The 12,548-nt window shown below is 37.7% G+C and overlaps 1 protein-coding gene across 4 annotated transcripts in view; it reads left to right on the top strand.

Annotated features, from left to right (window-relative positions):
• The window catches only part of ppfibp2b (PPFIA binding protein 2b), a 110,250-nt gene that overhangs the window by 76,714 nt on the left and 20,988 nt on the right, over nt 1-12,548 (top strand). For all 4 annotated transcript variants that reach the window (XM_047385848.1, XM_047385839.1, XM_047385829.1 and 1 more), the window contains exons 8-17: nt 321-413; nt 4,751-4,862; nt 6,833-6,894; nt 6,991-7,066; nt 7,167-7,249; nt 7,350-7,417; nt 7,493-7,558; nt 7,641-7,701; nt 9,221-9,268; nt 10,655-10,796. In XM_047385848.1, the coding sequence (XP_047241804.1) occupies nt 321-413; nt 4,751-4,862; nt 6,833-6,894; nt 6,991-7,066; nt 7,167-7,249; nt 7,350-7,417; nt 7,493-7,558; nt 7,641-7,701; nt 9,221-9,268; nt 10,655-10,796 (811 nt within the window). The remainder of the gene's footprint in view (nt 1-320; nt 414-4,750; nt 4,863-6,832; nt 6,895-6,990; nt 7,067-7,166; nt 7,250-7,349; nt 7,418-7,492; nt 7,559-7,640; nt 7,702-9,220; nt 9,269-10,654; nt 10,797-12,548) is intronic.

The raw sequence follows: 12,548 nt of genomic DNA, 5'->3' as shown, positions 1-12,548 counted from the left end.
GGCAGAAGTGCAACCTGGACTCCCTTAGGTCATGTTTTTTGGGTTTTCTTTTCGTGGCTGCTGATAACTGCACGCTGTGGTGTCTGTTTTAGGAGGATCATGTTTCCCCATATTAACCAGAGCACTGTCCAGCCCTGGAGACCTTTTATAACTGCACTGAACATGAGACTGATGTTTTAAAACAATTGCATTAATATGTTAGCATGCATACAGTTGTTGAGAAAACCTCAGCTCATTCTTACACTGTTAGGAAACTTGCACAAGTTCGTAATATAATGTTTAACATCCTAAAAATAGTGATGTGTTTGGTTTGTCTGCAGGGTTTGCTTCAAGAAGTTAAGCAGCTGACGAGCAAAGTGCAGGAGCTGGAGGGAGAAAAGAGCCAGTATGAAAGGAAACTCAGGGCCACCAAGGTACACAGACTTAATCTGCTCTGCTCAGATGTGGATGCACATGTTACATGTTGTTTTACCAGGAACAGCTGCAGAAAAAGAAACAGATGTTCTCTGTTCTCTCTTTGTGTTCTCGCTGGATGATACAGAAGGAAAAGCAGCCGCGAGGCTTATATAGTCTCATTATATCAGATCTTTATCAGAGATCACAAAGTAGGCTAATATAGGTTGAAGTACACTGCAGTAGTGAAGGAGATAAAACATTTCCAAAAAGCAAACAGCAGAGGCAGGATGTTTCTCCTCTTTGCAAATAAACGTTTAAAATAAGGTTGTTACAGGAATTAAAAGCATACATTTTATGGTAGATTGGGTTTTTACATCTTTCCTCTTGTTTTGTCTATATATTGTTTATGTATTAACATCTAAACACATACATATTTATAATTTTTCCTTTATTGCAAGTTGTTTAATTTGCTCAGTTTACCAGGAAATGTTTGGACGATAGCAAACTGGAAAAACCTTTACAACAATCGAGCTACAATAAATGTTTTACATACTTCATTAATAATGCCAACTAAAATCAACTTCCATTGCTGCCGTTAAAAAAAGAAATGCTTTTAGTTAAATAGAATTAATCTGGCGCAGCAGATTTTCCTAAATTAATCTAACCTTATCCTAAAACATAAATCTATCATTACTTGGGCACATGTCTGTTTAGTCTGTTGAATATACATGCTCACTCAGGAGGAATGGTCTGATTTTGCAGACCAGTGATGGACACTTGAATGATTTGATTTGGACAGAGCTGGCATGTTTACAATCAGTACTACAGGACACAAAGTGTGTCAAGTTGTAGATGCATTAGACAGCAATAACAGTACTTGAAAATAGGAATGTGATGTTATAGTAATCGCATTTTTAAGTACACTTGGGTTTCAGGAAAGCTTGGTGGTTGTATCAAGAAATGTCTCGGCATGTGGGATGTACAGATTTTACAGTTGCTTAAAATTGGAACTAATGGCATCCATCCATCCATCCATCCATCCATCCATCCATCCATCCATCCATCCATCCATCCATCCATCCATCCATCCATCTCTTTATTTAAAGTTTGACCACTGTAGAAATAGCTGAAAAGAAAACAAATCACAATGGACTGAGAACTGAGAAGATTTATGCTACCTTAATGTAACTGCAAATTGTTGTTAATGCTACACTTTAACTCGCTGTTTTGATCGACTCTTGGATGCTTAGTAGATGCCTGTATCATGATCCACTTGCTGTCCCACCACTCACGCCATTGTAGACTTGTCAGCTCCTTGCAAACAAATGATTTACATACTCATCGCAGGTCTGCATTTGTTTCAAATTGGAATGTTCTTGTTTTTGTCAGTGAGTGTATTCTATATTTTTTAATTGTCACCGTTTAAAATAAGTTGTGGATGTTTTGCTGCTAAACAGCAAATTTGAAAACTAAAACACAGGTTCCTACTGATTAATCTGAAGGTCAAACTGCTTCTCTGTGCTCACAACGCTCCTTTCCTCCTCTCCTTCCCCTTCTTTCACTCTCTCTCCCTCTCTTTCTCTGTCCTCTCTTCTCCTTTATTAACTCCTCTCTGGCTTTGCTCTCTTCACTTTATTTCTCTCCCTCACCCGTGATTACCCTCTTCCTGTTGTCCTCTCTCTAGCTCTCCATCTCTTACTCTCTCCATGTGTGTTACCAGTCGCTCATGACCCAGCTGTCCAGCCTCAAGCTGACTGTGGAGCACACACAGCTGGAGAAGCAGCACTGGGAGGAGCGCTGGCGCAGCGCACAGGTGCCTCCTCTTCCTCCTGCTCTTCTCTCCGTCGCTTTTTTTGATTTATTTATTTTTTTTATTTGTCGTAATGTGCTGCCTGCCTCTTCTTTGCGAGCTCATCCCCAACAATCCACTCCGTTTGGCTCTCACTTTTCTTCTCGTCCATGTGTCATCCTAATTGGGTTTACAGCCTTTCCTTTCACTGCTAAACTTAGTTGTTCTCTCATCTTGTGATCGCTTAATGTTTGTCACGACTGATTGAATTAGACAGCGAAACATTTTTTATTTTTTGTGTTATTCAAGTTGAGGTTAGTGTGTCTATAAGCTCTCATGTTCAGAAGCAGACAGTTTAAAATCCATTGTATCGCTGTCACTCTTTCAGTCTGCATTTTTATGCATGGATCATGGAACTCCATATGATGCTATTGTGAATGCATCCGCTGTGTTTTGTCTGGTGGTTTTTATCTCTGTTATGTCAAGTAAACAAGTTAATGGCCGCTTTGATTTCAAATTCAATTTTCATTTTCTGACTGAATCGTTTTACTTGTTTTCAAGCCCTGTTATTTTAGTCACCTTTAAGTACACCAACATGAAAGTGAAACGACATGAACAAAGCTCAAACATAAATAACTATGACCCATTTGAATTATTCTCGGGTTTTGGCTACATCCTAGTTGATTGTAGACTTTTATTGAAAGCATCAATGTTTCTTTTGAAAAGCAGCTTTAAGAGGCATTGAGCTAATATTTATAGCATGCCAGAATAACCACACAAACCTGTGCATCATTCTGTCTTTTGATAGCTGTTTTCTGCAGCTCAACAATAAGCTTTTCCTTTTAAACTGTTGAAACTGTTTGAATTATTGCATCTTAAAACTGGCTGAGGAATGCACTGGTTTAATTTAACCATGTTGTCAGTGTCGCTGTCAACTCTTTTATCATTATTCTATTTACTGTAGAAATTTAGATATACTGTTCATAAAGGCCCTTGAAAGGACAATTGCTGCAAATTAGCTCAGGCTATAAGCAACATGATGCAGGTATGGGACTGCTTCTTTCTCAGTTTGTCTGTGTTATTGCATTTCTGTCCCTATCAAATAAACTCAATGAGCCCATTGGTTGTGTCCCACTTCCAAACTGTTTGCAGGGAATTTACAGTAAGTTTTAAAGAGGTGGCCAATGGGGGCCAATGCTTGGGCTGACGCGTCAAAACCGGCATTTTACATTTTGTTTTTTTATACTGTCATCATATAAAATGCCTTTCAAACATATTTATACTCTTTGAACATTTTGTTACGACAACAAACTTCATTATATTTAATTTGATTTTTTATGTTTTATTATAATCCCGAGGAGGATTTAAAAGCTAAGGGTCTTGCTCAGGGACCCAAAGAGGCAGGCTGTGGGATTCGAAAGAAAGAGCCTTTTGAGATCAGGCATGCTTTGTCACAAACAGTTTTTAAATATCATTTAAAACTCACTTCTACTCCTCGTCCTTTATCACAAATTGAGTTGCTTTATTTGATCTTATTAGTATCTCCCTGAACAAGCCACCCCTATGGTGAAACATGGTGATGGCGTCATGAATCTCCCCACTGTGGGACAATAAAGGATATTTCTATTCTATTATGTTGTGGGTATACAATTCCTTGGTGGGTACAGGTAAACTAAATATAGGGCAATCCTGGAAGAAAACCTGTTTATGCAACAGGTTTGAGACTAGGATGGAGGTTCACGTTCCAGCAGGACATCGAACTTAAATGTACAGCCCGAGTTAGAATGAAATGGTTAAGCTGAAAGCACATTCTTTTGCTGGAATGGTCGAGTCACCATACATTGATTTAATTGAGAATCTGTGGCTAGACTAACTGTTTGGCAAAGAAGAATGGGCAAAAATTTTACCATCTAGCATTGCTTGTAAAGATATGACCCAAAAGACTTAGCTGTCGTTTTGAAACGTGCCTTTATTGGTAAAGAATTTAGAAAACCATGTATCATGTCCTTCAACTTCACAATGATGTACTACTTTGTGTTGATCTTGTAAATGATATCTCAACAAAGCACATAGAAGTTTGCGGTTGTGGTGTGACAAAATGTAAAAGGTTCAAGGGTTATGAATACTTTTGTAAGGCATTGTATGGACAGAAAGACAAAACATTATTAAAAAAGGACTTAGCCATACATAAATAATATACACTGTGCATTTTGCAACTCACTGAAACGTTCCTTTCTTCACTTCAATTAATATTCATTAAAAAGCATCATCAATATAAGACTGCCTTGCCAAATGGGCCACAAAGGTTTTAGGGGAGGACTTTGTCCCCCTTTTCCCCCTCTTGGTGCCGCGATTTCCATTTAGAGAGATGACAGCTTTTTGATCTTTATGAAGGTCACGGTAAATGTTACAGCTTTTTTTACTCCATTTGCAAATATTATGGTTTGTATGGTGCTGAACAGTAATAGACCACATATAACTTTAAGCAAACTTGCCTCAAACTCATTTTGATATTCAGTGACCTAGAAGCCAGTTCACAGTTATCTACTTTGCCTCTGTCCACAGGCTGAAGTCTCAGAGCTGCAGCATCTTTTGGCCTCTAAAGACACAGAGATCAAGTGCTTGCAGACCCAACTGTTGGCCAGAGGCGGCAGCGCCAACACAAATCCAGAGAGAGGTATGCACGACTGACAACCTGACTAATCCTCACAGGCCCACATCAGTCAGCGATGATGTGTGAGAGGCAGCCAGCGACATGCATGACTGTCAGTTGTGATTACTCTTTACACATAACCAACATGTCCTTCTCTCCTCTGACAAGTACTTTACCTGTTCTTGACTCTCTGCTGCCCTCTGCTGTAGAGGAGGTGTATATCAAGCAGCTGATTAGCAAATGTAAGGCATGGTGAGCTTGATATTCTCATGGGTCCAGTTTCCAACCAAACATTTAATGATTTACACTTAATTTCGGCAAATTAGAAACAAAGAAATGTTAATAATTGGTCATTTGTTAATCATGTGTCTGGTGGCCTGTTTGATTTGAGACCGGACCAGAAAAAAAGTGTGTGCCTGTTGAACAAATGATTTAAAAAGCACAAAAACTTCCTGCATCCTTTTAAATCAACACATCGTAAACACAATGTTTTGTTGCTGAAAATATCAGCTCTTGAGAATTGATGAAGTTGGTAAAAAAAACAAAAAAAAACATGGGAATAAAGAATCTCTGCTGTTTGCACTAAATGCAACTAAACTAGAACAATTAAGTTAGAACAGAGAGCATAAAAAAAACAGCTAGACAAGTAAAGGAGAGGAATTATAATATTATAATAAATTCATATTTTATTGCAGTAAAAAAATCACACACTAAGAAAATGTAGAAAAATCTACCCTTTAATTTGTTTATTCAAAAAATTCAGCATTTAATAAATATTTTGAACAAAATCAGCATGGCCACAGGTGTTGGTGTTCTGTTATCTGTTCCATTATTAGAAGGTTTTTTTTACCAGTCTGAGTTTTCGCCTCTCAGCCACTTAAAACTACATCAGGTAAAGGCAGAGACAGTCTTAATTATCTAAGACTCGTTTATTTTTATCCGTCTTCTGAACATAAAACAATCTGAACAATAAAAATTATGAGAGTTATTGTTCCTTTTTTTTTTCTACTATACTTATTAGTAGAGATGCAAGGATTGGAGTTTCATGAACAATATCCGATCTTTAGTTTCATTAAGTGTTGTCCTGCTGATACTGATTTTAGCCAATTCTGATTCCTCTTTGAGAGCTTTACCTGTTAGTGCTAACGTAAGGTGGATTCACTGATGGTAAAAATATGTATGTATATTTCAGGGCTGGTCGGCTTGAAAATCGAATCAGTCTGCTCACCACCCAAATTTTAAATACATCTGTTGATTTCTGATCTAAGTTAAACGATCAGGAATGCAAGGAAGTGTTTGTCCCACAGAAAATGTGTAACCTTTGATTGTTATAAAACCCCCTTCTATCTGGTACAGTTGAGGAACTAAGAGTACTGTGTTAGACCTCAGTAAACGTAAGGTATTTCTTTCAACTGAGCTCTAAATTATAGGTAATTAAGATATAATGTCTAATAATTAACACCCAAGTCAACAATGCTTTAACAAGCTTTCAGAATATCAATGCAATGCAGACGTTCAAGTCTTGAACTGATATATATAGATATATACAGCAGATATATAAGGTGTAGGAGTTGGAGGGCTGGAGAAATCCGAACTAGTACTCCTTAGCATCAATTAAACATTTGGTAACTACAGTTCCAAAAGCATCCTTTGGTTTTCACTTTGCAAAGGCAGAGAAGGTCCAGTAAACACACCGGTTTCTTTTAAGATGTGTGTCTGTATTTAAAAGGATGCTGATGGACAGTGAGTGCAGGTTTGCTTTTGTGCTGACCTCATTCGTCTTTACAGTCATCAAACTGCAGTGTTTGTTCCAGGTGATGCTGTGTGGCCACTTGTGCTGTCACCGTGCGTTTGTTTTGCTTGTTTATTCGCATTAGCATGGCTGTCACATCTGTCGCCAACATGGCTCCAGGCAACCATCAGATGGCATGAACGAACTTACATTAAAGCTGTACAAGGTCCGTTTGAAAATGTCTTCATTATTACTCTGTTAGATCAAGAATACCAGAGGCTGAAAGTAGGGATGGAGTCTTTGTTGGCTTCCAATGATGAAAAGGTAAATGAAATCACTTTTTATACTATTAGTCATATAATTTTGGTTTGTATTTTATTGACAAAAAAACCCCCCATTATTTGGATTTGGTGGTAACAGGATCGTCGTATAGAAGAGCTGACTATCCTTCTTGGCCAATATAGAAAAATGAGGGAAGTTATGGCACTGACACACGGTAAGAATTATGTTTCTGTAAAGTTTATTGGCTATAAAAAAACACAACGAACAATTTTCTTGTACCTGTTACATTATAAACTCCTATTGTTAACCAACAGGAAGTAGCGAAGAGGAGCTCAGCGGCAGTTTGAAGCTAAAAGCTATCACACACAAAGCTCATTCTGATATGATCAGATCAGAGGTGATTTCATAACATCGAAAATGCTGGAAAAAAAAAAAACCACTGTAGTGGGTTAGAAAATGTATGTTTAAAGTCTCAAATGTTTTATTTTTCTTGACAGATATCATCAAGAGGATCTTCTCCACTCATGCTGTCTTCATCTCTTTTTCAGAGAGAACTGGATTCAAGGTAAAAACGCTTGATCCAAATCGAGTAAACACAACAACCAGTTTCTTCCCTAACTCCATGTGTCATTTCTTTCAGTTTCCAGAACTATATGGACACGTCATTGGTGGCTACTGGTGATACAAGTTTCTTAAATGGATCATTGTAAGTTCTGCAGCAGTTTATGTCACTTTGATATGCAGTAGATTAAAAGTTCTCTAAAAACATATCCTGATTCATTCTCTAGGCATCGACGCAGATTACTCTCCAGCAGTCTTGAGGAGTTGCAAAGTGGATATTTTCAAAAGGTCTCTTTTCTGCTACTAATCAGTTCCTAAAACATTTTTAACTAATCAACTAATCTACTAATCAAATGCAACTTTCTATATTTGCTCCTGTTTTTCTTTTTTTATTTCTTATCTTGAAGTGCACTATTTCTGCTCTTTCTAAGGCCCTCTTCACACCGAATTAAAGTGTCCAAAACCTCCAAACCTTTCACTGTGGCAGGAATGTGAAAACTTTAGAAAACGTTCTCTCAGTATAGAAGCACACATGAGGTTTCTATACAGTACTTTTAGCACCTGATAAATGGTATATCCCAGCTGCTTTCAAGGCTACCTTACCACATTGTTCATTCATCTCATCAGGTTTCCTTACACTATCCCTATATACTTGGGAGGTTTCAGCACCTCTATCATCATTTTACAAACGGTAAAGCTGAAGCTGATCTTGTTTACTCTTTGGCAGTACAGCTGAAACTATTGGTAGAAGTGCAGAAATCACCACCGTTAGTTTCAACCTTAATGTGGAAAAGCAAGCACCACCGGTAATTTCATCAGCTTATCAACTGCATGAGAGGATTTTGAAGTGTGTGCTGCAGTGCCAGACCTGCATCACTGTGCAATAATTTTGAGGAATTTTGCTGAAATGATCACTATGAAACAATCAAGTTGAGGCTCTTAAGCCTAAACTATAATACTTTTTTTTTTATCATAAATCCTTTGTACCACTTCTAGACCTTTTATCTTCTTAACATTTTCATTGCCAAATGTTTGGCCATGACTTTTATTTGTACGCAAAATATTACTTTCAAATTGAAGCCTCAAAAACCTCAGTCACAGTTTCCATCAGCCTCCCAGCAATCAGCCTACCCAAGCCTATAGACACAATTTGGAGGTGTGCACACCTTTTCCCAGCTTGGAGCTGTACTGCAGCAGGTAGAGCAGTACATACCACAGTTTGTAACGGTGCTGAAAGTGTGGATTGTTCTTGAGCATATTCTGATTAAAGCAATAGCAGCAGCTAGATGTGACGCATTTAGCAGCGGTGGTGGCAAGAATTTTAATAACCTACTTGGAGTACTGCTTGTGTAGTGTTTGCGTGATGAGGTTGTAGCCGCGGCATAAGGCTAGTGTGACCAGTCCTGCTTCAAATTACCTGAGGAGCAATATGTGCTGCTGTGCACAGGTGACATGTTATACATAAGCTACCACTACAAACACCCCATGCCGCAACAAAAAGCCAACATCCCCAGTAATGGACCACCAGAACCTCCCTATGGGAGTTTTGTGCTTGACTGAAATAGTTTGAGCCCTTATACTACATCACATATAAAGAGGGCTGTACTGCATTTTTGACATGCCTTTCCAAGACTCTGCAAAGATCATCAATGCTCTGGCTGATTTTATTTTAAACATGTGCAGTCTCAATTCATTGTAAAGAGGGCCTATCTTGATCCATGCTCTTTTAATCTCTGGGATTGCTAACCTGCTAATTCTGTGTCTGTTTGCATGTTTTCGTTTCTCCTCTCTTTCTGTTGCCTTTTAGGCTGTAGAGATCCAGCCAGTTGAAACTGAATCAGACGTAGGGGCAGAGGTACTGATCTGCTGCATGTCGACATGCATCCTTACACTACAAGCTTCATATTTACACACTACAGACCACTGGTTTATGGAAAAAAGATTGTTTTTTTATTTAAAAAGAGAGGTTTTTAAACATAAAGCTTACATTCTCATTTTTATTTGAAATGTATGATGCAATACAAGTATCAACGTACATTTATGCCTTTTATGTTGCATTTCAATCTTGAGCTCTGAGTTTTGTTTTGTTTTTTAAGATATTTTTCAGCACTAGTGGCCTTTATTATTTTTTTTTTGACAGTAGGCAGACAGGAGAGAGGGGAAGACATTCAGCAAATGTCGCCGGGTCCTGGACTCGAACCCGGGACGGCCACTTCGAGGACTGTTGCCTCCGTATATGGTCGCGCACTTAACCCCTACACCATCAGCGCCGAGAGTTTTTTTCATTTGAAAATGTATAAGTAGTAGGTCATTAGGAATGTATTCAATAAACAACCAACTCCCTTTTTTTTGCTTTTAAGTAGCCAGACTCTATGGTATTTAAAATTGTTTCTTTTTTTACAGTGTATTAAGAAATGAGGGATGGCACAAAATCGTATTGTATCATGTTTCACACAGTCATATTTGCTGCACATAAACACATACTCCATTTCAGCAGTGCATTGTGCACTAGATTTCATGTGCATTAAGCAAATGAAATGTATCCCCTATTTTAAATGTAGCTTGTGACAAAACATTGTGATATGAAACTTCAGCTGCACTTTGACCTTTTGGTCCCTAATGAACTGCTGTACCAAGTTCAATCAGATTTTTTCCCTCTCCTATAAAAGAAGCAAACGCATCCTATGCATGACATAAAGGAGAGAAAAACATTTTACACACACATATACACAAACAAACAAAAGAGCCAAGACCTACCTGAAGTGGCTGTCTGTAGTGCTTGGCATCATAGCTGCCTCCGAGCTGTTTTTGTCTGTTGGCCTTTCTCCGGTTGTTCCTTCAGAGCCCCCCACTGACTATGATGCCTGCTCAGATTCTTGCTTCGTCACACATTCGCCCTCCAAGGACATTCAGTTATGCAATGGAGCGAAAGGGCAAATCACATTATTACCACCTCACCTACCTTATGAAAGATGGACTGAAAACACAATTTCAGGCACTGAGATTCAGTGGATAAATCATTCTTTTAAGACAATATCAGAGCCAGATGTACTAAAAATAGCAAATGTGTTCATGAGGATAATTTGTGTTTATAAAGAGAAACCCCACACATTTTGTGAATTTTGTGCATAACCAATTATATATGGGTGGATTTATGGTTGTTATTATATACAATATTTTGGTAAAATTGTTGCATGCAGGGCTTAATAATATTGGATGTCATGCTCTTTATGCTCTGCAGAGTCCCCAGATGGATCTGAGCAAGTACCAAACTCTGCCAGGAAAACTGAGTAAAAAGAAAGAACCCAAGGATGAGCTGAACGGCACCAGAGGCAGAGACACAGAGTATTTATCTCCTGCCCACAGCAAAGACTACACCCTGAGTGAGTGTCGTTTATCATTTGTATCATAAAGTTATGTTTTCAGTTGATGAGACAGACAGATTTATGGTAACCATGTTTGAAACAAACAGAACTCTGAACCCATGTGTTCTGTGGTCCTTTACATCTTTCAGTGGAGCCTTCTTATAGTCTGTATAGGAACAAATGTATTTAATATAGTGTTTATAAATTGTACCTATTATGAATATTATTATTAGTTGTAGTATTAGAGGTGGTGGTAGTAATAGTATTTAATTTATTTTTATTTCATATTGTGTCTGCATTTTTTTTTTTTACTTTCTTGCTGGATTAAACTAAAAGATAAGAAACAGACCACCAGAAACATCCACCTTGTTTTGCTCTGAATTAGCTCTAAAGTTCACTATTAGACTTTCCACTTGTTAAAATAACAGAAGATATTTCTTTGAAGCAGGAAGTGATGCCCAGAAGTGATTTTGTCTTGCAGTGGACCAGGATTTTGGCTCAGTAATATGACTTCAGGTTTCTTCCTGACAACTTTATAGCTCCCCAAAGATGGTGCTAATTTAAGATTCTGTGTTATGGGCAGATTACGTCTGAGAAACGTTAATTAAATAAATGGATCCTTGACTGAAGCAACTGAAAGTTTACAACAACATTTTTAGCACTTATATTCTGTATAATAATTTTGGGAAATATTTCTATAAAATAATAATTTTTTTGTTCACCTAATGTCCTGCACTGTCTATAGTCTACATTCATTATGTCTATTTCTTAACTCAGTAATGTTAGCCAACTCAAATTTTATTAAAATCATAAAACTGATTAAATAAACCTTTATTGCCTAAAATACACTAATTACCTAACATAGAAAAGTATTGATGTCTCAGAAATTGAAGGTAGATATTTAGATACTTCTGATGAGATATAGCTATAATATGATGTACTATACAATATATATAGATAAATATACAGCTGGCGTTGTCAGTTAATAACCATGTCCATAACCTTGACTCTTGCAGACTCTTGCAATGATGACTTTATAATTATTAATAAGGATGTAATGACAATAGGATGGATTTGTATCACTTGTTTGTTATGCTTGCCTTAGAGTCAGTATTTCTATGATATTCTTTCAAGCTTATAAACATAAGGAATCCTAAAACCTTTGTGGAAATGTTTCATGGGAGTTTCAGGCTATTATTTTACTAATTTCCTGTTATTGCTAGCTGTGCTGCAGTGTTAATGTTAGCTGTTATGTTATAATGAGAATGACTGGTGGAACTTCTATTTCAGCTGTAGTATTAGCATAAATTTCTGTTAACCTTTACGTTTTTGAATAATGAAGTGATCTTTGCTACTGCTTATGTGAAGTTGGAATTAAGTTGACATGCCTCCCATCTGCAGCCCTAGCAGCGCTCCTACACTCAATTCAATTCAGATTATTTCTATAGCGCCAGTTCACAACACATGTCGTCTCAAGATACTTCACAACATTCAGGTACATACATTCCAATTAATCCTAACAATTGAACAGTGCAGTCAGAGTTAACTTTTTATTCAAATTGGATAAAACGTTTTTCTGTCTAAGGAAACCCAGCAGATTGCATCCAGTCAGTGACTTGCAGCATTCCCTCCCCCCGGATGAGCATGTAGAGACAGTGGACAGTCACTGGCGTTGACTTTGCAGCAATCCCTCATACTGAGCATGCATGTAGCGACAGTGGAGAGGAAAAACTCCTTTTTAACAGGAAGAAACCTCCAGCAGAACCAGGC

Source organism: Girardinichthys multiradiatus, chromosome 2 (genome assembly GCF_021462225.1).
Source record: "Girardinichthys multiradiatus isolate DD_20200921_A chromosome 2, DD_fGirMul_XY1, whole genome shotgun sequence".
NCBI classification, from domain to species: domain Eukaryota; kingdom Metazoa; phylum Chordata; class Actinopteri; order Cyprinodontiformes; family Goodeidae; genus Girardinichthys; species Girardinichthys multiradiatus.
The sequence above is the reverse complement of the archived record's forward strand: the minus strand, read 5'-3'. Positions and strand labels throughout refer to the sequence as shown.